At 40.4% G+C, this 27,976-nt stretch overlaps 1 protein-coding gene across 1 annotated transcript; it reads right to left on the bottom strand.

Moving 5' to 3' along the window:
- Positions 1–1,358: 1,358 nt before the first annotated feature.
- Positions 1,359–27,942, bottom strand: LOC126190733 (actin-related protein 2/3 complex subunit 5-B). Its single transcript, XM_049931222.1, has 3 exons — positions 27,695–27,942; positions 24,457–24,529; positions 1,359–2,483 (listed from the first exon to the last, which is right to left on the bottom strand). Exons 1-3 carry the CDS (start codon positions 27,838–27,840, stop codon positions 2,244–2,246), a joined length of 459 nt encoding a protein of 152 aa, XP_049787179.1. The 5' UTR covers positions 27,841–27,942; the 3' UTR covers positions 1,359–2,243.
- Between the last annotated feature and the right edge of the window lie 34 nt (positions 27,943–27,976).

Here is a 27,976-nt window from a genome sequence, read left to right as displayed (position 1 = left end):
TAATATAATAGTTATGATTTTTTAAAAATTGGATGATTCTTTTTGATACACCCTGTATACTGGAAAACATATTTATGTATTTCAACTCTTCTTACAGAGCAAACATGTTACTGTTGCACAAATTGCATTAAACATGATGTGTGTTAATAAAGCACTTTTATCACAGCTGAGCTATTTTAACATGCCACTGACATTAAGGTCATTATTAATGTAATATTATCTCAATTGGATGTAGGACGACCAAGGGATCTGCTGTACTCCTGAGATGGAATTATCCCTGTATTTACATAATAATGATTAAGGAAACAACAGAAAACAAAAATCTTTATTGTTTGGTCATAAGCTGAACAAATCATAGTATGACTACACTGTTATAAATCACAATTGGCCAAATCCTTCAGTAATGGGGTGGGATACAAGTAGTAACAATGCAGTGAAGCTGCTTTTTCAGTTGTGTGAGTACATGTGAATTATACCTGGGCATATTGTCAGCCTACATTGAGTCAAACATGTATTGTATGACAGTAGCTATGTCCACACAGAACATCAACTGATGTTTCTTACTTAGCTGAGAAATACTAATTCTGTGTAGAGGAAGTATTCATCAGTCAACATGTGTGCTTCTATCTTGCTTCTGTGTTATGGTCACAATGTTCAACTTCTTCTTCCTGTGCCTATTAAACCCTCAATTTTTTTTCTCCACACAGTAGGCACTTACTTTTACGATACCATTGTGTTCTATCTAAGGTTTGTCTATTACTGTACTGATGCATTTGTGTTTTATTGATCATAAGTCTACTCCTTGTTACAACACTCTTAGAAAATACAACTGGGTGTGGAATAAAATGTACATGTTATCACAAAGACATGAAGTTGCACCTAACAGAAGTGCAACAACATGTTGAAGTATCTGGTTTTTATCTCTTCTTACCCTCCTATGGCCTCCTCCAGTTTCACTGATATAGTGTAACAGTTGTTGTTATTCCGCTTTTCCTGTATTTCTGTTAGTTTTCTTACTCCTTACAAATTGTGCATATTCTCTTAGGTTGCAATGTATTATCATATCTGTATTAGTTGTCTTACAAGGCAACTGATATTGCTGTAGTACAGCACAATTTACTGAGAACCACCATTTTCAACCTTATGTCACTTTATATATAGACTAACAAAACAAAAAAAAGTTCCAATCATCAGTTATTAAAATGATAACATTTCATTATTGATTATCTCTGATGTTGCAGTAAATTCAGCTTTTATTGTATATTACCATTACAGCAAAGTGATTCTTTCATTGCTGCTTGGTATAATAACTTTATATTTATAAATGAAAAGCACAAAAATGTGGATATTCCACAGTATTATCATCAATAAATGTTTTTACTTGAAAGACACAAATAGTACATCCATACAGTATATTCACTGAACCATAGAATCATATACACAAATCACATGAATTATATCCATCCAGATTCACAGCAAAATGTTTAGAAAGTGGAAAATTATAATTTTCTGTATGTATTTGAGTTCCTTGTATTAAACTAAACAGAATGAATCACGCTGAATAAATCATATACTGGAACCCAGATTTTACACAATGTTCATCAAATATCCACACAAAACTGTCAACAGAGAATCCATAAGCACAAGTTATCTAGAAACACATCTTTACCAAAGCTTTTATTTTACTTTACTAATAAGTTAACTGTGAATGTTTCAAAAACAATACTCACAAGGATAGTATTTCACACAGTCCTTAAAAAAAAAGGATCGAAACTATGTTATAGTTGTTCCAGTTATCTCATATCCGATATGAAAATATATTAATCAAAAAGCATGCATATGCGATGCCCATTGTCGTGGCATCTAATGGCCTAATACTGATCACTTTTCTCTATGAAAGTTTGTTTTTTCTCTTCTATATGATAATTTCTATATTGAAACACAAATGTGCATTTCCTAGTAAACTATGTAGGTGTAGATTTTCTGTCAAAGTGAATTGTACAAACACTGATGCAATAATCAGACAGCATTTTTCAGCAGTGATACAATGCTTGAACAAATTATACTCACCAAAATAATTATGTAGTTTCCAACAACAAACACAAAATATTAAAATATAATCACTGAATATGATCAATAATTTTACACATTGTAGACTGTATTCACATTCACACTGAGCTTTGTTACACTGCAAGTCTCCTTGTTTCTCAACAATGCACAAAAACTATACACGTGAAACATATTTATGCTCTCTTTGTGTCAGACAGCACCCTCATAATGCTTCCAACACCTCCAACAGCGTACGCCTTTTCATGCCAAAGCAGTAAGTGACCACTGCTCCCTTCTGATGGCATCTCGAAGCCTCTGTAGACGTACTTCATAAGGACATCAATAAGGTCTCTGTCAAGGGCTGCAACTGCTTCTTCTATTTGAGATGACTTGATGGACAATAATACCCTCAATGTCAAATTTAATGCATTGTCCTGTAAAATAACAATAACTTGTAATCGCTAATACACCAGAAAATTCAGAAAAGGAAGGAGAGATGGAGACATGTATGAAAGTTACAGTCTATTTTGGATTTTGCAAAGTTTGCCTTTCCTTTTACAAAGAGAAGGGGAAAATACAGGGTATCCCTAAAGGTACTTTACAACTTCAATGCTGTATAATTAAACTTGTAATTAAATTAGCGAAAAAAAGATTAAGACTGTCTGATGTACCAACAAAAAGTTTTTTTTATGTGTAAGATAATGAATAAATGTTTGCCTTTCCAAGAAACAAGAGCAACATAACTGATAAAAGTTTTTTCTTTGTTGTTGCATAAATGAATCAAAGAATGGGGTCCACACAATATAAGACACAGTTTGTGGCTTGGTTTATTGAAATGAAGTCAGACACCCAAGTTCAGAAGAATTTCAAAATATGATACAGGAAACCAACATCCCCTTGGCCGTTCTAAAGGAAATGGCATTTGAAATTCTTGGAAACAGGAAGTCTGGATCTGACGCACCATTTAGGCAGGCCAACAAGAAGTGAGGAACATAGAATAGAATTTGACAGACTTTCCTCTGTTCACCACAGAAATCTGTTTGCAAGGGATTAAAAGAACTGGAAACCCTTCATACAATAGTACACTGGGTGCTCCGAAAGCATCTTCACCATGTCAAAGGACCTAATGTACTGCACATCCATGCACAGTGTTGCTCATTTGAAGGCAAGAAAGTGTTGCTCATTTGAAGGCAAGAATAATGGCAGCTACTGAAACAGATGACTTCATATGTGAGAATGGGCTTGGACAACGTTGGAATATCAACTAGATGATGTACATGCTGCAAGAAGAGCACACTAACTTTATTAAAGAACCAGAAAATTTTTTTTTAGCTGATGCACCAGACAACCCAAACTTTACTTTTTCTACCTAAGTAAACATGTTGCAATAAATAAAGTTATATAAATGATTAATGGAAAATCTCATATAAAGATGTGAAACAAATACTAACAAAGAGATAAAGGGGCTGGCCAGTACTTACCTCAGCTCAGTACAGCCAATAGAGACACAAAAAACAGAACCGAAAATTTACGTTCCTAGCTTTCGGAACAAATGTTCCTTCATCAAGGAGGAGAGAGGAGAAAGAAAGGGAAGAAGGGAAAGTAGATTCAGTTACTCACAACCCAGGTTATGAAGCAACAGGGAAAGGAAAACAGAGAGGGTAGCAAGAATGGAGGCATGGTTGTTAGAGGGAAGCCAAAGATATTCTACTGTAAGTACTGTGCCAGCTTAAAACCAAAGAGGATGCATACAGAAGTGAAGAGGTATACAGTATAAAGATAAACACAACTATGTAGGATGAAAAGATGCGTGAATGGCTAAAGAGGAAAGGGAAAGAGGAGAAGACTGAAGAGTAAATTGGACTGAGGTTGTTTAACGTAGGTTCAGTCCAGGGGGATGGTGGGATGAAAGGATGTGTTGGAGTGCAAGTTCCCATCTCCGCAGTTCAGAGGGACTGGTGTTGGGTGGGAGAAGCCAAATGGCACATACGGTGTAGCAGGTTCTTAGGTCCCTAGAATTATGCTGGAGGGCATGCTCCGCTACTGGGTATTGGGCATCTCCTAGACGGACAGTTCGTCTGTGTCTGTTCATGCGCTCAGCAGGTTTAGTTGTTGTCATACCGATGTAAAAGGCTGTGCAGTGCAGGCATGTCAGTTGATAAATGACATGTGTAGTTTCACACATGGCCCTGCCTTGAATTGTGTATGTTTTACCAGTAGCGGGGCTGGAGTAGGTGGTTGTGGGGGGGATGCATGGGGCAGGTTTTGCAGCGGGGTCAGTTACAGGGGTAGGAACCGCTGGGTAGAGAAGGTAGTCTGGGAATATTGTAGGGCTTAACAAGGATGTTATGGAGGTTAGGGGGGCGACGAAAGGCAACTCTAGGTGGTGTGGGGAGAATTTTGTCAAGGGATGATCTCATTTCAGGGGTTGACTTGAGAAAGTCATATCCCTGGCGGAGTAATTTGTTGATGTTTTCGAGGCCAGGATAATGTTGGGTGACAAGGGGGATGCTTCTGTGTGGTCTGGGGGTAGGAACATTGTTGTTGGATGGGGAGGAATGTATTGCTCGGGAGATCTGTTTGTGGACAAGGTCTGCAGGATAGTTGCGGGAGAGGAAAGCACTGGTCAGGTTATTGGTGTAATTGTTGAGGGATTCGTCACTGGAGCAGATACGTTTGCCACGAATACCTAGGCTGTAGGGAAGGGAGTGTTTGATGTGGAATGGATGGTAGCTATCAAAGTGAAGGTACTGTTGTTTGTTTGTGGGTTTGATATGGACAGAGGTGTGGATGTGAGCTTCAACAAGATGAAGGTCAACATTCAGGAAGGTGGCTTGGGTTTTGGAGAAGGACCAGGTGAAATTCAGATTTGAAAAGGAGTTGAGGTTATGGAGGAAATTAAGGAGTGTTTCTTCACCATGAGTCCAGAGCACAAAGATGTCATCTATAAACCTATACTAGGCCAGGGGAAGCAGCTGTTGGGTCTTCAGGAAAGCCTCCTCCATGCGGTCCATGAAGAGGTTGGCATAGGACGGAGCCATCCTGGTTCCCATGGCCGTTCCCCTGATTTGTTTGTAGGTCTGGCCTTCAAAAGTGGAGTAATTATGGGTGAGGATGAAGTTGGTAAGTGTGATAAGGAACGAGGTTTTTGGAAGATCTTCAGGTGGGCGTTGGGAGAGGTAGTGCTCAAGGGCAGAGAGACCATGGGTATGTGGGATGTTTGTGCAAAGGGATGTAGCATCTATGGTGACAAGAAAGGTTTCAGGTGGGAGAGGGGTGGGAATGGATTTGAGGCGTTCTAGGAAGTGGTTTGTGTCTTTGATGTAGGATGGGAGTCTGCAGGTGATAGGTTGGAGGTGCTGGTCTACCAGAGCTGAGATACGTTCTGTTGGGGCTTTGAAGCAACGGGACGGCCAGGATGGTTCTCTTTGTGGATTTTGGGTAATAGGTAGAAGGTAGGGGTACGTGGCTCAGTTGGATTGCTCCTTCCACCAGTCTCTCCTGGACTTCCAGAACTTTCAATCCTTAGCCCTTACCCAACTTGTCCTGAATCTCTACACTACTTCATGTAACCACCACTCCCAACAGCTCCTATCTCTCTTCAAAGTCCTCCACCTCTCAAACCTTTACTTGAAGAACACACTCAGGAACATCATCCTAGAAGCCAGCTGCAAACTTGAGTTCCATGCCACACACCACCTGAAAAAACTATCCACAGTGCTAGTGCAACACCTAAGAAGTGGGGTCCCTCTCCCTATCCCTCACAAACACCAACCACAAAAGAACCTTCAACAAAACCCCCTCATAGCCAACAAACCTAGCCTAGCCACCCTACTCAATCTCCCCATCCCAGCACATAGCCCACACAGACCAAATCTCAACTATGCTCATATCACCAGTCCCAATTCAGTTCTACACCTCTCATCCAGATCCCTCTCTCCTCCAGAGACATTTGTTCTATCAAAAGGCTTAACCTTTAGCCCCACGGCTAAATTCAACCACACTGCCCTGGTTGAAGATCTCCTCTCATTCACCCGGAACCTCAACTGGAAATATCACTTCACTACCCAAACACAGCCACCAAATACTAGACCCAGTGTTGAACCCTGTCTAGAACAGTTCCGACCGCCTTCTCAAAGGGATCCTCCTCCCCTCCCCCAAAACCATCCCTTGCAGACATTTCAGGAATTCCTCACATCCAGTGAAGCCTCCCAGTCCTTCTTGAAGAACATCCCGACAACCCCCAACATCACCCCAGCTGAATCCCGTGCCATTAAGGAGCTGAAAATAGACCGCTCTATTGTCATCCTCCCGGCGGATGAAGGCTCCACAACTGCCGTACTTGACCGTGTGGAGTATGTGGCAGAAGGACTGCGTCAACTCTCCGACACCTCAACCTACAAAGCTGTTACCCAGGATCCCATTCCCTCCATCCAGACTGAGCTGCAGAAAATCCTAAAAATCCAAGGTTCCTCACAAGGCCTCACAACGGCTTCCATAGACTTACTCACTCCACCTGAGCCACATACCCCTACCTTCTACCTATTACCCAAAATCCATAAAGAGAACCATCCTGGCCGTCCCGTTGTAGCAGGCTTCAAAGTCCCAACAGAACGTATCTCAGCTCTGGTAGACCAGCACCTCCAACCTATCACCTGCAGACTCCCATCCTACATCAAAGACACAAACCACTTCCTAGAACGCCTCAAATCTATTCCCACTCCTCTCCCACCTGAAACCTTTCTTGTCACCATAGATGCTACATCCTTTTACACAAACATCCCACATACCCATGGTCTCTCTGCCCTTGAGCACTACCTCTCCCAACGCCCACCCGAAGATCTTCCAAAAACCTCGTTCCTTATCACACTTACCAACTTCATCCTCACCCATAATTACTCCACTTTTGAAGGCCAGACCTACAAACAAATCAGGGGAACGGCCATGGGAACCAGGATGGCTCCGTCCTTTGCCAACCTCTTCATGGGCCGCATGGAGGAGGCTTTCCTGAAGACCCAACAGCTGCTTCCCCTGGCCTGGTATTGGTTTATAGATGACATCTTTGTGCTCTGGACTCATGGTGAAGAAACACTCCTTAATTTCCTCCATAACCTCAACTCCTTTTCAAATCTGAATTTCACCTGGTCCTTCTCCAAAACCCAAGCCACCTTCCTGAATGTTGACCTTCATCTTGTTGAAGCTCACATCCACACCTCTGTCCATATCAAACCCACAAACAAACAACAGTACCTTCACTTTGATAGCTGCCATCCATTCCACATCAAACGCTCCCTTCCCTACAGCCTAGGTATTCGTGGCAAACGTATCTGCTCCAGTGACGAATCCCTCAACAATTACACCAATAACCTGACCAGTGCTTTCCTCTCCCACAACTATCCTGCAGACCTTGTCCACAAAAAGATCTCCCGAGCAATACATTCCTTCCCGTCCAACAACAATGTTCTTACCCCCAGACCACACAGAAGCATCCCCCTTGTCACCCAACATTATCCTGGCCTCGAAAACATCAACAAATTACTCCGCCAGGGATATGACTTTCTCAAGTCAACCCCTGAAATGAGATCATCCCTTGACAAAATTCTCCCCACACCACCCAGAGTTGCCTTTCGTCGCCCCTCTAACCTCCATAACATCCTTGTTAAACCCTACAATATTCCCAGACTACCTTCTCTACCCAGCGGTTCCTACCCCTGTAACCGACCCCGCTGCAAAACCTGCCCCATGCATCCCCCCACAACCACCTACTCCAGCCCCGCTACTGGTGAAACATACACAATTCAAGGCAGGGCCATGTGTGAAACTACACACGTCATTTATCAACTGACATGCCTGCACTGCACAGCCTTTTACATCGGTATGACAACAACTAAACTGGCTGAGCGCATGAACGGACACAGACAAACTGTCTGCCTAGGAGATGCCCAATACCCAGTAGCGGAGCATGCCCTCCAGCATAATTCTAGGGACCTAGGAACCTGCTACACCGTATGTGCCATTTGGCTTCTCCCACCCAACACCAGTCCCTCTGAACTGCAGAGATGGGAACTTGCACTCCAACACATCCTTTCATCCCGCCATCCCCCTGGATTGAACCTACGTTAAACAACCTCACTCCCATTTACTCTTCAGTCTTCTCCTCTTTCCCTTTCCTCTTTAGCCATTCATGTACCTTCTATCCTACATAGTTGTGTTTATCTTTATACTATATACCTCTTCACTTCTGTATGAATCCTCTTTGGTTTGAAGCTGGCACAGTACTTACAGTAGAATATCTTTGGCTTCCCTCTGACAACCATGCCTCCATCCTTGCTACCCTCCCTGTTTTCCTTTCCCTGTTGCTTCATAACCTGGGTTGTGAGTAACTGAATCTACTTTCCCTTCTTCCCTTTCTTTCCCCTCTCTCCTCCCTGATGAAGGAACATTTGTTCCGAAAGCAAGGACCGTAAATTTTCAGTTCTGTTTTTTGTGTATCTATCGGCTGTACTGAGCTGAGGTAAGTACTGGCCAGCCCCTGTATCTCTTTGTTAGTATTTGTTTCACATAAATAAAGTTACGATAACATTGGAGTACCTTTTGTAATTCCCTGTATATTGTTTTTTAACCAGCTGAGCTTGTTAGATGATTCAAGATTAGTTCAGCTTTCCACAAATAATGAAGGAAGCATAGATCATTGCGCCTTTAAACTACGACTACAATTGGGAGGAAAAAAGGCTGAAACATTACTCAGAATGCATTGATAATGCTGTGAATAGAGGTCCTCCTGAACACAAGTCTGCTCCCGTATCACTGAGCATGTATATAGTGACAATGGCAGTGAGCATAATTGCACAATGATTACAGTGTCTTCAATCAAATGGTAAGTACCAAGTTAATCTTAATTTCTTGACAAATAATATTTTAGTACTTGGACCATTCTTTTGCCAGAGTTCTGTAGTATAATGAAACATCAGTTTTCATGCAATACTATACGATGAAAACCAATAAATTATTTTTAACAATCACTAAAATAAAAATAGAGCTTTTTCTTACAACAAAAATGCAAATAAGACTCCCTCCCCTCACACACAGATACGAGAAAAATAGTCAGTGCATTTTTATAAGACACCCACCCACATGCTGCCAAGGTTACTTTGAGTAAGCTGTAGAATTTTCATTGGGAAGCCCTTACACATCCTCCATAGACACCCAATCTCTTCCCATGTGACTTCCATATTTTTGGAATGCTGAAGAAAGACTTTTGTGGCTGCTGATTTGCTTTGGATGAAAGGTGCACACCTGGGTACAGTCACGGTTCCACAGGCAACCACAAACATTTTTCCATGAAGCAACTGACCATCTTGTCTTAACAGTGGGAATAGTATATCAATAGTTATGGTGATTATTTTTCAAATAATGAGCAGTTTACTTACTTTTTTGCATGTGTCTCATTTTCATGTGACTACTCTTTGCAGAAATCAACAGTTTTCTCAGTTGTGAACTTAGTTTTATGTTCCGTGGATCATTTATAAGACTAACCATAATGATATGGGACGAGTTATTTTACATTCATATAACACACTCATAAATAGGTATTGATACATGCTGACAAGGGTCACCCCTCCACCCAGTGTGAATTAGTAATCAACAACTACACATTACAAAAATATAATGTAACTGGATAATTCTTCTACAGAATAGATGATTTTGCCATGCTGAAACTTTTTCAGTTTGATTTCAAATTTAACTTTGATGTCTGTCTGACATTTTGTATAAACTGGTATGTGCCATATGGATCCTTCCTACCAACACCAGCTTTTCTGAATTGCGCAGGTGGTAACTTTCCCTGCAATACAACCTATGTTCCTGTAACCCTCCTGGCCTCACCCATCCAGCCCCCTCCCTGTTCCCATTCCAGTGCTACATAGCTGTTCACTTCACCACCACACCCAGTCTTTTAGTTTATTTTTATTTTTTATTATTATTATTATTTTTATTTCTCTCATTTCCACTACTTACCCCCTCCCCCCCTCTGCACCTTCTCTCTTGCCCTTCGTCTAAACTGCAACACTTCACTGTCCGCCACTCTCACCATACTATCCCTCCCCCTCCCCTCCCCAGCCTCCTCCTTACCCCCACCCAGTCACCACTCCCATTATGCACTGGTGCTGCTGCTCGCAGTGTAGTTTCAGCTCTCTTAGACTGCAGACGTGTGTGCAAGTTGCCTTTGCATGAGTATGTGTGTGTGTGCGTGTGTGTATGTGTGTCTACTGCTGACAAAGGCCTTAATGGCCGAAAGCTTCGTAGTGTGTGAATCTTTTTATTGTGCCTATCACGACTCAGCATCTCTGCTATATGGTGAGTAGCTACTTTCCTTCTCTGATATTGTTACATTCCATCCTGGGTTTTCCATTGTTCAAGTAAATGGTTACCTAGATAAAGCTCTGTAAGTTAAAACACATACCTGAACCTGTAAAAAATAAAAATAAAAACAAAATTCATACAGTTATTGTGAAATTGTAGATTCCATGGCAATTCTTATATCATTAATTGTTGTGGTCAATAGGGTGGCATTTAAAACTGACCCCTAAAGGAATCTGTTCTCCTCTGCATATGGTTGCTGAGGGTCATATTTAACTGTACCTGAAACAAGTGGAAGGATAACACATGCTGCATAACAGTATGCAATCCCAGAAACACCACCTGTGCAGTGCAAACAGGATATGATGATACAAGATGGTATCAGAAGTGTTTTGCAAATTAAAGAACAGGTGTCAGGCATGCAGGAAAGCATTTCAACTGTGAATTCCAATCATATCAGACACCCTGTGATGGTTCTGAATTCTCCAATAACTGCTCTGAAGCTGGGAGATGTCCCCTGACTTCCAGGGGATTGCCCTTTCAAACAATTTACACAATCCATTCATTAAACATTATGAAAAATATTATTTAAAGGCAAGAAAACATTTTATTAGCTTTGTAATTACACCCTGAATACGGAAAAAAACAACACATTTACTATAAGAAAAACACAGAAGTTGCACACAAGCCAAGAATAAAGATATTGACAGCAGAGTCATGGAGCAGCACATAAATATAGACGTCAATGAATTTTTTCTTTTCTTTTAACACTTCCTCCAAAAGAAAAAAATCATGAAATTATTGCTTTGTCTCTTGCATGCCAATTTCTGAACATAGAAAATTAAATCGTACTCGTTCAAGAGGTTTCGTCAAAATATCTGCCAACTGGTTGTGTCCATCAATGTGTTCCAAGAAAATCTCACCGTTCAGATATCTTTCACGAACATAGAAATGTCGGACCTCTATATGTTTAGAACGTCGATGATATTCTGGATCTTTTGCCAACTTCAATGCACTAGCATTGTCAATGTAAAGAACTGGAGGCTGCCCCGACATTTCCACTAATTCTGATAGCAGACGACGTAACCAAACTAACTCTTTTGCTCCTTCACTAGCTGCAATTATTTCCGCCTCGGTTGTGGATGTGGCCACTACTTTCTGCAGCTGACTTGTCCATGACACTGCACCACCTGAGTACTTTGCAAGAATTCCAGTTGTTGAGTGCCTTGTCTGGTTATCACCTGCGAAATCTGCATCAGCGTAAATCTTTAACTCTTCTTTTTTATTATATACAATTCCAAAATTTAAGGTCCCTTTCAAATACCGGAAAATGCGCTTTACTCTATTCCAGTCTTCAGTGGTTGGTTTCTCCATAGCTCGAGCAGCTTTATTGACTGCAAAAGTGATGTCTTGACGAGTTACTGTTGAAAGGTACATGAGACAACCAATTGCTTCACGGTAGGGTACAGATGACGAAACTTCTTCGTTTTGATTATTGTCCTCACGTCCAATAGGAGTTGAGATTGTATTGCATTCTGCCATTCGAAATCTTTGCAGAATTTCTTCTGTGTATTTCTCTTGACTTATCATTATTGCTCCATCTTCATATTGCTTTATTTTTATGCCAAGAAAATTGTCAAGACTGCCAGTTGTTATTTCGAATTCATGTTGTAAAACATCCATAAAAACAGCAATTTCTTTCTTGTTACTGCCGACAATCAGGCCATCATCAACGTAGATTGCCACATAAAGGCTATTTCCATTTTGTCTACGAAAAAATAGGCATGGGTCTGCATCACTGTTTGAAAAACCAGCTTTCTTCATGAACTCAACAAAACGTTTGTTCCAGCAACGTGGCGCTTGCTTCAAGCCATAAAGACTTTTTTTTAAGAAACATACTCGGCCTGTACCATCTTCGAAACCTTCTGGTTGTTCCATATATACTTCATCTTCAAGTATTCCATTCAAAAAAGCTGTCTTTACATCGAATTGTTCTAGCAGCATTTTCTTTGAAGCAGCTACAGCCAACAGAGTTCGTATGGTGTCATAACGTGCCACAGGGCTAAAGGCGTCGTCATAATCAATTCCTGCTTTCTGAATACAGCCTTTTGCAACCAATCTGGCTTTAAAGCGAGTACCTCCATTGACTGCGACCTTTCGCCGTAGAACCCAGCGGTTTTGCAATACTTTGGCATTCTTCGGACGGTCAACCAGCACCCAGGTATTGTTTTCCTTAAGTGATTGAAGTTCTTCACTAATAGCTTGCATCCATTCTTCCTTCTCGTTTGACTGCAATATTTCTGAAAAACAGTTTGGATCTTTGTATCCAAGTGCATCAACTTTTGTTGCCATACAAAATTCACCACTTTCCATCCAGGTTGGTTTTCTTCGTTGTCTTTTATTCTTCTGTTTCTCCTCATTAGAAGATTCAGCAGCTTCTGCTTTTAGAAATTCTGCTAATTCTTTATTTTCTTCAGATTCACTCGACTCTTGACTTTCTCTAGAATCGAGAGTGCCAATTTTTTCTTGAGTTTGGCTTCCTCCAGAAGTGTACAGCCTAGGAGATTTACATTGGTCATCTTTAGATGAATTCGGATCATTAAATTCTTCCCGAGGGACTCCAAATTCAACATGATCACTATGTAAATCACAAACAATTTCTGGCTTAAATTTTACATCGTGACTCAACACCACTTTTCTTTTAGATGGAATCCAAACTCTGAACCCATCTTTGTCATTAACATATCCAACAAGTCGTCCAAAAACTGCCTTATCATCAAACTTGGAACGGAATTGTTTGTTAATGTGAACATAGCAGCCTGTGCCAAAAATTCTGAGATGATCAAGTCGTCCTACTGGTCGATTAAACCATAGTTCATAAGGAGTCTTATTTTCAATTGATGATTTTCCAGTACGATTTATTAGGTAGACTGCTGTGTTACATGCCTCTGCCCACAACCCTTTAGGTAATTTACTCGGATTTAGCATTGACCGGGCAGCTTCAACAATGGTCCTATTTTCCCGTTCAGCCACACCATTTTGTTCAGGAGTGTAAGGAGGAGGAATCAGTAGCTCTATTCCCCTGTCTGCAAGCAGTTCACTGACATTCTTATTGTTAAGTTCTTTGCCACCATCACATCTAAATTGTTTGACAACATGTCCATTAGTTCGTGCTTCATTTAAAAACTGCTTAAGCACAGTACACACTTCACTTTTGTGTCTTAAAAAGAAAATTCGACGAAATTTACTAAAATCGTCTTTGAAACATACATAATAATGCTTGCCTCCAAAAGATTTCGTGCTCATTGGTCCATTTACATTCGCGTGGATTAATTCACCAGTACTGGTAGTGTGTATTGTTCGTGTTTTGAATGGCAGCCTATGCATCTTTCCAACCGCACAGCCGTCACAAAATTCACTCTTGGCATCTTTCACATTAATGTTCATTCCTTTTAAAATATTCTTCATGTGTTGTTTATTCTGATGACCAAACCTTTCATGGTACACTTGCAATGTTTCGGATGAAGTCATCAAGCTCATACGATTCATTTTTGCATGTCTAACAACACGCATGTTCAACACATAAAGTCCATTTTTCACATAACCTGTCATAACAATATTGCCACTGACTTGTTTTCGAACACAGACATTATTATAACTAAAATTAGTACTGTAGCCTCTGCAGGCAATGGCTCTCACAGAGAAAAGATTAGCACTTACATCTGGGACGTACAAAACATTGTCCATTCTAGCATTGTACCATTTATTGTTTCGTTGGATTTGGATGTAAACTGTTCCTTGACCGTACGCACACATTTTGACATCTTGTTTTCCCAATGAAATTACTTGAGGAACATCAAATTCACTATACGAAACAAAATACTGTTTGTTGGGAGTGATATGATTTGTAGCGCCACTGTCGCAATACCACTTATTTGGGTCACTGTGATTACTGGTACACACACCCATAGCGTATGAAGTAAATGCAGCGTGTTCACTGTCTTGCTTCTTCTCTTTTCTTTTAATGCTGTCACGAGTGTTCTGTGGACACTCTGCTGCCCAGTGACCTAATTGTTTGCATTTATTACACGGAAACTTCTGTTTTAATTGTGACTTCGTCATCTTTACTTGCTGATTACTTGTTTGCCATTTTCTTGTTTTAGAAACGACAAAAGCTGCACTTCCATTAACGTCTTGTTCACGCAGTTCAATAGTACAGAGTTTTTCAATCAATAAATTCAAACTTTGCGTTTCTGTCGGTATCGTATCCCAGAGATCCTTAAAATTGTCGTAGTCTTTTCCCAGTGTAGACAAAATTCGACCATTTAAGATTCTTTCAGATAGCGTATTTTCTTCATGTTTTGCTAATTCATCGTTCAGGTCCACAAATAACTTTTGCAGTTTGGCCACATGTGCACTAATATCTTCCGATTCATCACGTTTAACACGGAAAAATGTTTCAATCAACATATTCAAACGCTGAGTACTGCTACGTTCAAATCGGGCGCGTAATTTGTCCCAGATTTCTTTAGCATTCTTGGACGTTAAGACGAGTTCTGCAACAGGTTTACTTAGCGCACTTGCTATAAGACTTGCTGCCTTTGCGTCGTCCTTGAGCCATTACACATACGCTTCTTTTTGTTCACTTGTCGCATCTTGCGGCAACTGTACATGTTCACTTGTACCGTTAATGATATCTTCTAGTCCATATGAACGTAGCACCATAGAAATATGCCATTTCCATTTGGCCCAGTCGTCAGGTCCTTCAAGCTTATCAATGCTAACCTTATAATCGCCGCTAGCAGTCATGTTTCTTTACAGACATACGCTCATTTCAAATATTGTTTTAATTAAACTGTGTTGTTTGCCTTTACACGTGTACTGGGCCCATAACCTGATGAAAAATATTATTTAAAGGCAAGAAAACATTTTATTAGCTTTGTAATTACACCCTGGACACGGAAAAAAAAACACATTTACTATAAGAAAAACACAGAAGTTACACACAAGCCAAGAATAAAGATATTGACAGCAGAGTCATGGAGCAGCACATAAATATAGACGTCAAGGAATTTTTTCTTTTCTTTTAACAAAACAGACTGGTCTATGTTATCTAAAATATGTGGATCTTTTTTGTGGTCTCGGGATATGGATGATAATACTCTCCCATTATGGGAAGGAAAATTCTCCTTCTTGCCAAATATGACAAAAAATCATGCATGATTGTGAATATTGTCAGGTAGAGAAGCTGTATCTTGGAATACTGCTAAATAATGGTGGAACTACCATTCACTAAATGAGAATATTGCATGGCTCTTGACATTGTGTAGATAATCATAAGTTGCACCCTCTGCAAAGTGTTTACAGGTCAGGAAAGAAGGTAGTAATTGCTGTATGTGGGTAGTTCAACGTAGCTTACTGCACTGACCAACAGGTCATTGCCAATGTTGCTGCTGATAATATTTCCTGAAGCTGTTGGAGACAGATGATGGCTGCAAATGCAGCAGAACTTCCATAACTGGGAGGATAGATAGTGAACTCTTATAGTTCCTAGCACTTCTCCTCGTCCCTTTTTGTTGTCACATACGACACCTTCTAAATGCAATTAAACTGTCAATGAAAGTGTGGAATGTGTGTTGTTGGAGCACTTGTCTATGCTCTCTGATAGCTGCAACTATTCCCTTTAACCAACATGGTACAGATGTTTTCAGTGCAGCACCTTAAAAATGCAGGGTTTTGTTTCTGTAGCATGCAAAATTTTCTTAATAGTTTCCTGTATCACTCCATCAATTTCCTTCTGTTGACTGGTTTCAAATATTGTTCGGGAAAGTCTGTTCCACTTCATAGCCATCAGTCCTCATGACATTCCCTTCATTCAGAAGCTCTCCAAATTAGCATCATACTGCCATGGCAATAACTACATTGCATAATTGCCACTGCTTAGGGTCCTGCTGTCCCAGACTGAAAAGGTACCTACTCTTTGGCACAGAGTAGGACTTTGTAGCTCAGGCTTCAGTAATGTGATCGCTGTCCTGTCAATGCCCGTGAGGAGACACGATAACCCAGCCAAGATGGATTCACTATCATGCTGGTTTTTGGATGCATTCATAAAACTACACAAATGAATACTGCATAGGATCTTCACAAAAAGTGGAAGGGTTATTCGTCTGCTGCAGGTAGTCCACACTTCTGTAAAATTTGTAAAAGTTATGGAGAACAGACCGTGAATGGGACTGTTTAGTAATTAAACTGAATAGTATCAGGATGAGTTCACAAACAGAGCTAATTCTAAGGGTTGTCCTGACAGTAACCATGTTGTCAATGCAGCAGCTCAGTTAGGGTAGGTCTACTTTTACAACAGGCAGGAGTTACTGTGAGACTTTTCTAACCTCCAATGCTGCAGGAGAAGGCTAAGAGCAGCCCGCTGCATAAGGAAAATGCAACTTCGGTTATACGTTTAGGTATGCAATATTTCCTGTTATAATATATTGCCTTCCATGGTTTTGCAGGCTGACAGTCTGCTTTTACTATGCCGTATTAGAAACAAAAATTTCAGAATGACTTTTTAAATGAAGTATCCTACACAAATATGATAAAACTCACCACATATACCTTAAATCTAGCAAGCTCTTAACACGGGTGACAGTGAAACAGGTGATATGGCAATCCTGAAATAGCGCGTTATGTCATGAATCAGCAAACAAGAGTAGTGCTGTTTGGATAAAAAACCTTTGCCGTTGACCCTGATATAAATTTTCAGTCCAGACGACATCATGGACTGATGAACAACACGCTGTTGCCATGAAGACATTTTATAAAAACCATGACAACTATGTGGCTGCGCAGAAAGTATTTTTTGCTCATTAAAATCTCGTGCATCCCACCCCAGTACCATCTGCACAGACTATCAAAGTGTGTATACAAAACTTTGATGAAACGGATAGTACAGTGCGAAAGAGGAGTGGCAGTACAAAACATGTGCACACAGAGAATGTTGCAAGAGTGGAAGAAGTCTGCAGCCAAAGTGCCAGGCATTCCGCATGCAAGCATCAAATATTGGATCACAGTATATGGTGAATATTGCACAAGGAACTGCAGTACCACCCATACGAGATACAAGTAGCGCAAAAACTGATTGTGGATGACATCCCAAACAGACTATGTTTTTGCTGGAAATTGTTGGAATTACAACCCAGGCCTTTTCAACAATTTGATCACCAGGCCTTTTCAATAACTTGATCATGAGTGATGATGTTAATTTTTATGGCAGGCTGTGTTAGCAAACTAAACTTTAGATACTGGTCACTTGAAAATCCTGCAATACTTCATCAAACACCACTTTACAGTGAGTATGATCAGAAAGTGCTAGCGTGGTGCAGCATACCACTGTTTGGAATCATAAGGCCTTTTTTTTTCGTGGTAATGCTGTTATTGTGAATACAGAATGTTATGTTCACATGTTGCACCATTTACTAGTTCAACAGCTTGCTGATATTCGTGTAATGTAAATACATTCTTCTAACAAAACAGGGGCCCATACCATACCTCATAGCTTTCTATTAACATGCTACAGAACATCTTTTCTGGTCATTCCATTTCCAAGGATGGGGGCTTTTCCTGGCTTCCAAGAACCTCTGACATTTCAGCGTGTAATTTCTTCATTTGGAATCATCTGAAATATGTGATGACCTGGAGTGACACACCACACACTATCCAGGAACGGAATGATCACATTCACAAAGAAGTTAATCAAATTCCAGTGCCAGTCCTGCAAAATGTGAGGTCTAACTTCCGTATCACAGTAAATAAATTTGTATCATTGGAGGAAGTTTTGAAATTGCCTACTAGATTTGCATCCACTTTAGAAGACTGTCACAGAATGAGATAGCAAGTGCTCCTCCTCTTCTCATTTAATTTTTCATCCTTCATCAGTGCAACCAAGACATATTTTACTCAAGCGAGCACTTAATCTAGTACAAAAGATGTAAAACGAAAAATAATAATGTACATTGCCACATTAAAAGTGCAAAACTAAAAGTTGTGTGCTATGTTGCAGTCGATGGAGGTGTGGTATAACAAAATAAACCACTGTTCCACTTTCTGGCTACTGTGAGTCTCCACGTAAAACTGAGGTTCAGTTCTGGAGTAAAAGTCCTATTTTGAACACTGCTGTGTGCAGTTTAAGCAGTTCATTGCCTCTATTCCCCATACAATCACACAACAGCAAAAGTTAATCTCCTCCTAAACCATAGGGCAGGTTACAATTTAAAGGTCTGCCAATATCATCAAGATAAAATCAGAGAAAAATTTCACATGAAAATGGCAGGAATCATCAGTGGGTTTACCAGTAGATGTACTGAAGTTACTTGGGAATGCCACTGAAAACTTAATTCAGGATGCCTGGATGATTGATTGCACCCCATACCTCACAAATATTTCCTGTTCAACAATCATTCCAAAATAAAAAATTAATAAATAAAACAATTATGTGGAAAAGCCAATCTCTCCCATGAAAGACGAATGTGTTGTAACCACATTGTAGCTGTACAACAACATGCAATCAAGCTGTACTCAATCAACCATTCTGGTTAGCATGAGCATTTTGTGAGGTGATGAACACACAAACATTCAAATATTTCTCCACTGAAATGTGAGTTTGAAGGTAGCAGACAAACACCCTTATGCCGATGCAACAGGTCAACGACAATAATACTTGATCATGTTAGGCTTCAAATGCGAACAAATCAGTGGTCAGATTGATCACCTAACCTCAATCTTACAAAGCTTGTTTGGGAACCTCAGATGACGCAAGCTTTACTTGCTGACCTTTTTCCAAACAACATGACTTTGACCCACACTAGAGCAGATAGATGGATCTTCATTCTGATTCTAATGGCTGTGTTCCTCCTAAACAGATAAGAATAATCATTCCTGTGGCATCTGGGCAATGGTGAAGGAAGAAGGTGGCTGTGGGACAGAAAAAACTTCAACAGTATATTGGAAATATGAGACAGCTGCTGTATGGAAAGTGAAAGTTCACCAGTGCTATATGGGAAGTGAAAGTTCACCAGACTCTTCATAGACCCTTGGATCTTTTGAGTCTTGGTGCACAAAATTGGGATTTGGCATGTGCGGAGTATTTCTAAACTATGCACTTTTCCTCCCCATGATTTTTTACTTTTTTCTCACCCAAAGTGCTTGAAGATACCAACCAACTTGGCCATTCATTCTTTTGAAAACCTTTGGTTGTGGCAGATAATTAAGATTTTCATTGAAAATTATGCTCAGAAATCTCACCCAATTACGCTGAGAAACTGCCTCAGATCCATAACTCAAGTAAACTTAAAAGCATCATGATACAGTTAAAACGAACACTGACATAAGGCTACAGAAAATTTAAAACCACCGCCTTTCACTCAGTTCTCCAATCTTCTAATCAGTAGCTGTGCTGACCACTAGCAGTCAGAAATGACAGGTAATTACATCTATCTACATCTACATCCATAGTCTGCAAGCCACCTGACGGTGTGTGGCGGAGGGTACTTTCAGTACCTCTATCGGTTCTCCCTTCTATTCCAGTCTCGTATTGTTTGTGGAAAGAAGGATTGTTGGTATGCCTCTGTGTGGGCTCTAATCTCTCTGATTTTATCCTCATGGTCTCTTCGCGAGATATACGTAGGAGGGAGCAATATACTGCTTGACTCTTCGGTGAAGGTATGTTCTCAAAACTTTGACAAAAGCCCGTACCGAGCTACTGAGCTTCTCTCCTGCAGAGTCTTCCACTGGAGTTTATCTATCATCTCCGTAACGCTTCCGCGATTACTAAATGATCCTGTAACGAAGCGCGCTGCTCTCCGTTGGATCTTCTCTATATCTTCTATCAACCCTATCTGGTACGGATCCCACACTGCTGAGCAGTATTCAAGCAGTGGGCGAACAAGCGTACTGTAACCTACTTCCTTTGTTTTCGGATTGCATTTCCTTAGGATTCTTCCAATGAATCTCAGTCTGGCATCTGCTTTACCGACGATCAACATTATATGATCATTCCATTTTAAATCACTCCTAATGCGTACTCCCAGATAATTTTTTGTATTAACTGCTTCCAGTTGCTGACCTGCTATTTTGTAGCTAAATGATAAAGGATCTATCTTTCTGTGCATTCGCAGCACATTACACTTGTCTACATTGAGATTCAATTGCCATTCCCTGCACCATGCGTCAATTCGCTGCAGATCCTCCTGCATTTCAGTACAATTTTCCATTGTTACAACCTCTCGATACACCACAGCATCATCTGCAAAAAGCCTCAGTGAACTTCCGATGTCATCCACCAGGTCATTTATGTATATTGTGAATAGCAACGGTCCTATGACACTCCCCTGCGGCACACCTGAAATCACTCTTACTTCGGAGGACTTCTCTCCATTGAGAATGACATGCTGCGTCCTGTTATCTAGGAACTCCTCAATCCAATCACACAATTGGTCTGATAGTCCATATGCTCTTACTTTGTTCATTAAACGACTGTGGGGAACTGTATCGAACGCCTTGCGGAAGTCAAGAAACACGGCATCTACCTGTGAACCCCTGTCTCGTGGACGAATAGCGTGAGCTGGGTTTCACACGAACGTCTTTTTCGAAACCCATGCTGATTCCTACAGAGTAGATTTCTAGTCTCCAGAAAAGTCATTATACTCGAACATCATATGTGTTCCAAATTTCTACAACTGATCGACGATAGAGATATAGGTCTATAGTTCTGCACATCTGTTTGACGTCCCTTCTTGAAAACGGAGATGACCTGTGCCCTTTTCCAATCCTTTGGCATGCTACGCTCTTCTATAGACCTACGGTACACTGCTGCAAGAAGGGGAGCAAGTTCCTTCGCATACTTTGTGTAAAATCGAACTGGTATCCCATCAGGTCCAGCGGACTTTCCTCTTTTGAGTGATTTTAATTGTTTCTCTATCTCTCTGTCGTCTATTTTGATATCTACCATTTTGTCATCTGTGCGACAATCTAGAGAAGGAACTACAGTGCAATCTTCCTCTGTGAAACAACTTTGGAAAAAGACATTTAGTATTTCGGCCTTTAGTCTGTCATCCTCTGTTTCAGTACCATTTTGGTCACAGAGTGTCTGGACATTTTGTTTTGATCCACCTACCGCTTTGACATAAGACCAAAATTTCTTAGGATTTTCTGCCAAGTCAGTACACAGAACTTTACTTTCGAATTCATTGAACGCCTCTCGCATAGCCCTCCTCACACTATGTTTCGCTTCGCGTAATTTTTGTTTGTCTGCAAGGCTTTGGCTATGTTTATGTTTGCTGTGAAGTTCCCTTCGCTTCCGCAGCAGTTTTCTAACTCGGTTGTTGTACCACGGTGGCTCTTTTCCATCTCTTACGATCTTGCTTGGCACATACTCATCTAACGCATTATGTACGACGGTTTTGAACTTTGTCCACTGATCCTCAACACTATCTGTACTTGAGACAAAACTTTTGTGTTGAGCCAACAGGTACTCTGAAATCTGCTTTTTGTCACTTTTTCTAAACAGAAAAATCTTCCTACCCTTTTTAATATTCCTATTTACGGCTGAAATCACCGATGCCGTAACCGCTTTATGATCGCTGATTCCCTGTTCTGCGTTAACTTTTTCAAATCGTTCGGGTCTGTTTGTCACCAGAAGGTCTAATATGTTATCGCCACGAGTCGGTTCTCTGTTTAGCTGCTGAAGGTAGTTTTCAGATAAAGCACTTAAAAAAATTTCACTGGATTCTTTGTCCCTGCCACCCGTTATGAACGTCTGAGTCTCCCAGCCTATATCCGGCAAATTAAAATCTCCACCCAGAACTATAACATGGTGGGGAACTCTACTCGAAATATTTTCCAAATTATCCTTCAGGTGCTCAGCCACAACAGCTGCTGAGCCAGGGGGCCTATAGAGACATCCAATTACCATGTCTGAGCCTGCTTTAACCGTGACCTTCACCCAAATCATTTCACATTTCGGATCTCCGTCAATTTCCTTCGATACTATTGCACTTCTTATCGCTATAAACACGCCTCCCCCTTCACTGTCCAGCCTCTCTCTGCGGTATACATTCCAATCTGAGTTTAGGATTTCATTACTGTTTACGTCTGGTTTCAGCCAACTTTCTGTCCCTAGTACTATATGGGCGTTGTGACCGTTTATTAATGAGAGCAGTTCTGGGACCTTTCTGTAGACGCTCCTGCAGTTTACTATTAGCACATTAATATTGTTATTCCCTGTTGCATTTTGCCTACTCCTACCTTGCCGCGTCTCAGGAGGCGTCTTGTCGGGCCTAGGGAGGGGATTCTCTAACCTAAAAAACCCCCATGTGCACTCCACACGTACTCCGCTACCCTTGTAGCCACTTCCGGCGTGTAGTGCACGCCTGACCTATTCAGGGGGACCCTACATTTCTCCACCCGATAGCGGAGGTCGAGAAATTTGCACCCCAGATCTCTGCAGAATCGTCTGAGCCTCTGGTTTACGCCTTCCACTCAGCTCCAAACCAGAGGACCGCGATCGGTTCTGGGAACAGTACTACAAATAGTTAGCTCTGATTCCACCCCGCGAGCGAGGCTTTCCGCCTTCACCAATTCCGCCAACCGCCTGTATGAACTGAGGATGACCTCTGAACCCAGACGGCAGGAGTCATTGGTGCCGACATGAGCAACAATTTGCAGTCGGGTGCACCCAGTGCTCTCTATCGCCGCCGGTAGGGCCTCCTCCACATCTCGGATGAGACCCCCCGGCAAGCAGACAGAGTGAACACTGGCCTTCTTCCCCGACCTTCCCGCTATGATTAGATGGATTACCAATGGGGTCCCCAGTTTCAGAAGCCTTAGGAAATATTTTTGTAAACCACATTGAACAGATCATTTCCACAAAAAAAGTAGCAGACTGGTGTGGCAACAATTCATACCATAGTTCGTGTAATTTTTCCATGGCAATGGCATGTGTGCAGGCACGCATTGTCTTGATGGAAGATGAATATCTTCCTTGCTAAACCTGACGTTTTTCGCATATCTTTTGTTACAATTTGTCCACGGGTTAGCATAGTATTCTCCAGTAATTTTTTGCCCAGTGGGGAGATAATCTACAAACAGAATCCCCTTCACCTCCCCGAGCACTGATGCAATGACCTTTCATGCTGAAGGAATTGTCTTGGCTTTCTTTGGTGGCGGAGAATCAGCATGTTTCCGCAGCTTTGACTGTTGTTTTGTCTCTAGGGTACAGCAGAGCACCCAAGTTTCATCTGTGGCCACAAAACAGCACAAAAAATCTAGTTCATTTCTCCTAAAACAGGCCAAACATTGTTCCGATGGTCCATTCTTATGCGTTTTTGATTTTTTGATCCAGCGTCACAAGTCGCGGCAACCATCTTGCAGATAATTTTTTTAATTTTTAATTCTTCCTTAAAATGTGATGTACCCTTTCAGGTCTGGCTAGCATAAGCAATTTCACACAATTTCAATCAGCAATCCTCCATGACGATTTTGTGCACTTTTGCAATGATTTCTGGAGTCGTGACAGATTTTGGCCGACCACTGCGAGGATAATCATCTAAGCTCTTCCGATCAAATTTAAATTCATCTGTCCACTTGGCAACTGCTAGACATGAAGGAGCAGAGTCCCCCCTCGTGTATTCTCGAAATCTGCATGAACGTCCTTTGCTTTCATACCTTTCTTTCCGAAGTACTTACTACTGCTCGAATCTCGATTTTTTTCCATATTCACAAATCACTATGCGAAAACAACAACAGAGCCATGCCACCACTACAGCTCTCTTCCAAGAGCACTGATGTGGCAAGTGTTTACACGCAACAGTCAAATGAACATCACGTGAACAACTCGTTGTGGTAGCACTGACCTCTTGTGGTGATTCTGAGAGCTTTTCAAACCACCCTCATATTAAGAACTATAATGGACCTATGCAAGATTTATTTCCTGACCTACTCTGATAACGCCAACATAATGTAAATATATAAATCATATAATATATATAATCTACATACCTTAACTTGCTGATTTTTAGATCCTAATGGAGCATTCTTTAGTACTAATTTCAATGCATCCACATAGCGTCCTCTACAAAGTTGTCAAGAAAAATACCCAATGCAGGCATGTTAGTCTATCTACAAATAACTTTTCTCACAGTGGAAACAATTTAAAAACAATTGCAACAGTTGATTATACATATCTCTTAACAATGGAAGGGAAACAAGTCAATGCTGTAGCCATTTTAGATGTTTAATTTTCATTTTTCATTTACATAACAACAAACACAGAAGTTAACTACACAGATCCAACAACAAGTGACTCATTGATTCAGAATAACACTTGCCTACAACTCTGGAATGAAAAAGACACAAAGGGGTCATTTGTTGCCTACTGGTCTATGGTCCCAACTTCACTACCTCAGTTTTTGTTCAAATTTTGTACGTAGATATGTCTTTTAGGTTATTCCACAAATTATTGCTTTCCAATATTGGTGTAAGAGCTCTGTATGTCAAAGCTGTCAACATTTTGTGATTAGGAAGGTGATCTCATTCACTGCATAGTTGCACTACATTTGTGAGAGTTGGCACGCTTGTTCATCAGCTTTGAGGGTACAAGCTACTCAAGTCTTGTAAAGTTTTAATACACCATTCACTGCAACCAGGGCACTCAAAGGCATCAAGAACATTTATCGTAGGGAAAGACATTCAAAGTTCATGTATGACAAGTTTATTTTCTGAAGTAACTGCTGTAAAAAGCTCTGCTTTTGACAGTTTGTTCTATATTATTTTCTTTGTGAGCTCTGCAAAAATTAAGCTTTCCGTAATAGATCTTTCTTGATATAATAGAAGGTAAATATTGATCCAGACTTTTCTTTTTGTTTTATGTTTATCAATTTTCAACTCTTACATCTCAGAAACACCACCTCTTTTGTTAAGCATTCAGTATTCAAGCGAACAGAACATTATGCCACATAGACTCCTGAATTTCATTCTAGCATGTTTCAAGTAGCCTGGTTCCAAAATTATCCAAGATAGGTTCAAATCAAAATTTCATAAATGAATAAACATAATTGACAATTTTTCTCATAATATTGTTGCTTAACGCTTTAAAATGTATTTTGATGACAAGAGTAATCCCATAATACCCTGCTGAGTTAAAGGTTGCAATTTTTAAAAACAATTGCAAAGAACAGTTTTACATGCAGATTTGTCAGCTTATTTTGAATCAACTGGTAAACTTGCTATGTCTATTTTAGCAATGGTTTGTTTCTGATACTTAAGCTATCTTTGAGTACAAACTTACATTTATCCATAGTGGGTTTTTCCACTACAATCCTTAAGTCAATAGTATTCTCATCACCATTCACCACTGAGCAACGTGGAGCAGTGGTTGGCACACTGGACTCGCATTCAGGTGGACGACGATTCAAACCTGTGCCTGACCATCCTGATTTAGGTTTTCTGTGATTTTCCTAAATCACTTCAGGCAAATGCCAGGATGGTTTCTTTGAAAGGACACAGCCAATTTCTTTCCCCATCCTTCTCTAATCCAATGGGACCGAAGACCTTGCTCTTTGGTCCCCCTCCCCAAATCAAGCAACCACCAAGCACCAATTTCTGATAGGCAGACATGTTCAGACACAGGTGTGGAAGTTTTCCAAGGGTCCCAAGAACACTGGTAGTTTGCTTAACACAGATTGTGAAGCTCCAGAGTGCGCTGTCTACCCAGGATTACAAAACTTCAGGATGGGTGTCTACTAGATTACAAGCAGAAATTCCATGACTTAAATTGCCTGTTTATTAATGTGCATCAGTTACTTAAAAGAGCATTCTGGGAAATTGTTACATCTACCCAGAGAGGATGCTTACGGAACTAGTTCCTTTTTTAAAAAAAATTGCCAATCAGTGTTCCAGCAAATAAATATCATCACAAAAAACTTTTTCACCTTAGTTCAAAGTTTCAACTTGGGGATTCCTAAAATCCATCTACGGTGTACTGAGAGCTTAAAATTTGTGGAATTACCTGAACTACGTATACATATCCACATACAAAATACAAATAAACTCTCTTGTGGTATGTTGGGGATGGTGTCTAAAATTTGGACCACAAGACATGGAATGACTTAAACTTCAATTTCCTGGTTTCACATGGCACTTAAATACAATTACAAAATGTTTCTCCTACTGATAAGCTACTCTAAGGAGTATCATACATAGTCTGATGTAAAATACTCAAGCTGCAAGAATTTCTATTTAAAAGAGCAAACATTTCAACTACAAAAGTGGCCACATTTGAATAAGTTGGTAACTCTTTCCCTTCAGAACTTTCGGTAGGTATTAGAAATTGTTTCCTATCATGAATCACCAATTCACTCTGAGAGTCATTAAAATGTGTATTTTGGTCGGTGTCTTCTATTGAGTCAAAATATATGAAATTGTTCTTCCTGTTCTGTTAACAGGAGATTGCAGGAAGAACCTCTGTTCAGTAAGCCTTCCCCTGCAACAATTATTATCTTTGTCTAGTTTTAATGGTCTGTATGAAAGCAGTAAGGGACTGTAGGCTCCACTGCATTTCTAAGCTCTTCCTCCAAAATTCATGAATGAAGTACCATACCTTTTTGTGAGGTGTCAGTTATCTTTATCAAGTGATTATCAGTTCTATATCTCTAATATAGACACAGGTAACAACTTGTCTAATTTTTCTTTGAATACATGTTACATAAGTTATTACTTACTGATGGAAAATTAAAGACATTAAAACATAACAAAATTTAATGTCAGTTGCCAATTTTTACACCAAATCTAAACGCTGTCATAACTGTGGCTGGCTACTCAGAAACATTTTCCGGTCATGTGTGCTACTTTGAAATTACATCACTGTTGAAAAATACTACAATTTACATTATTTCCTTGTCTCTACGCAGAAAAATGCGATAAACTTGAAGTCGAAATAAGTTTCATCCAGCCTGTCAAATAACCCACCATTTACAGACATATCTGGTCAGCTACATTATATGAAATAATTTTCTTCACAAAGTTTCAGTATGGTAATGAATCCAACACTTTTGTAAATGCAAATGCCGCACTACTACCAATCTGATTACATCGATCCTCCTCATTAAGATTGGGGCTTCGTGACCGTTTCGCTACAACTGGTACATTTTCCACTTCACGGCATGTCCTTCTTATAGACAAAATTATATAAATTAACAATCTATTGGATTATAGTGGTCGTTTTTATTTAAAAGGATACTGATTCATGAGGCCACCGACTTCTGCTTCATCCGGACCGATGGGCGTCGACTGTAACTCAACTTGCTCTTCCTCTCTATAATTATCCTCGTTGTACTGATCAACATCTATCTTCCGGAACGCAGAACTTGATGTATTTTTCGCCATTACTTCTCGATTACAATTGCAGCAATATTACATATAATCTTCCATCAATCAAACATTAAACATGACATCAACAACAACACTCCACGCAACCAGAGATCTGAAAACCACGCCTACGGAAGTCAACACAGGTGCAACT

The sequence above is a fragment of the Schistocerca cancellata genome, chromosome 6 (genome assembly GCF_023864275.1).
Source record: "Schistocerca cancellata isolate TAMUIC-IGC-003103 chromosome 6, iqSchCanc2.1, whole genome shotgun sequence".
Lineage (NCBI taxonomy): Eukaryota > Metazoa > Arthropoda > Insecta > Orthoptera > Acrididae > Schistocerca > Schistocerca cancellata.
The sequence above is the reverse complement of the archived record's forward strand: the minus strand, read 5'-3'. Positions and strand labels throughout refer to the sequence as shown.

Excerpts from the sequence above, each read along its gene's own strand:
- LOC126190733 (XM_049931222.1), bottom strand. The coding sequence starts at position 27,840 with ATGGCGAAAAATACATCAAGTTCTGCGTTCCGGAAGATAGATGTTGAT. Across the intron at positions 24,530-27,694 it reads GTCGGTGGCCTCATGAATCA|AGGACGCTATGTGGATGCAT; the intron begins GTATCCTTTTAA and ends ACAACTTTGTAG. Across the intron at positions 2,484-24,456 it reads CTAAAAATCAGCAAGTTAAG|GACAATGCATTAAATTTGAC; the intron begins GTATGTAGATTA and ends GTTATTTTACAG.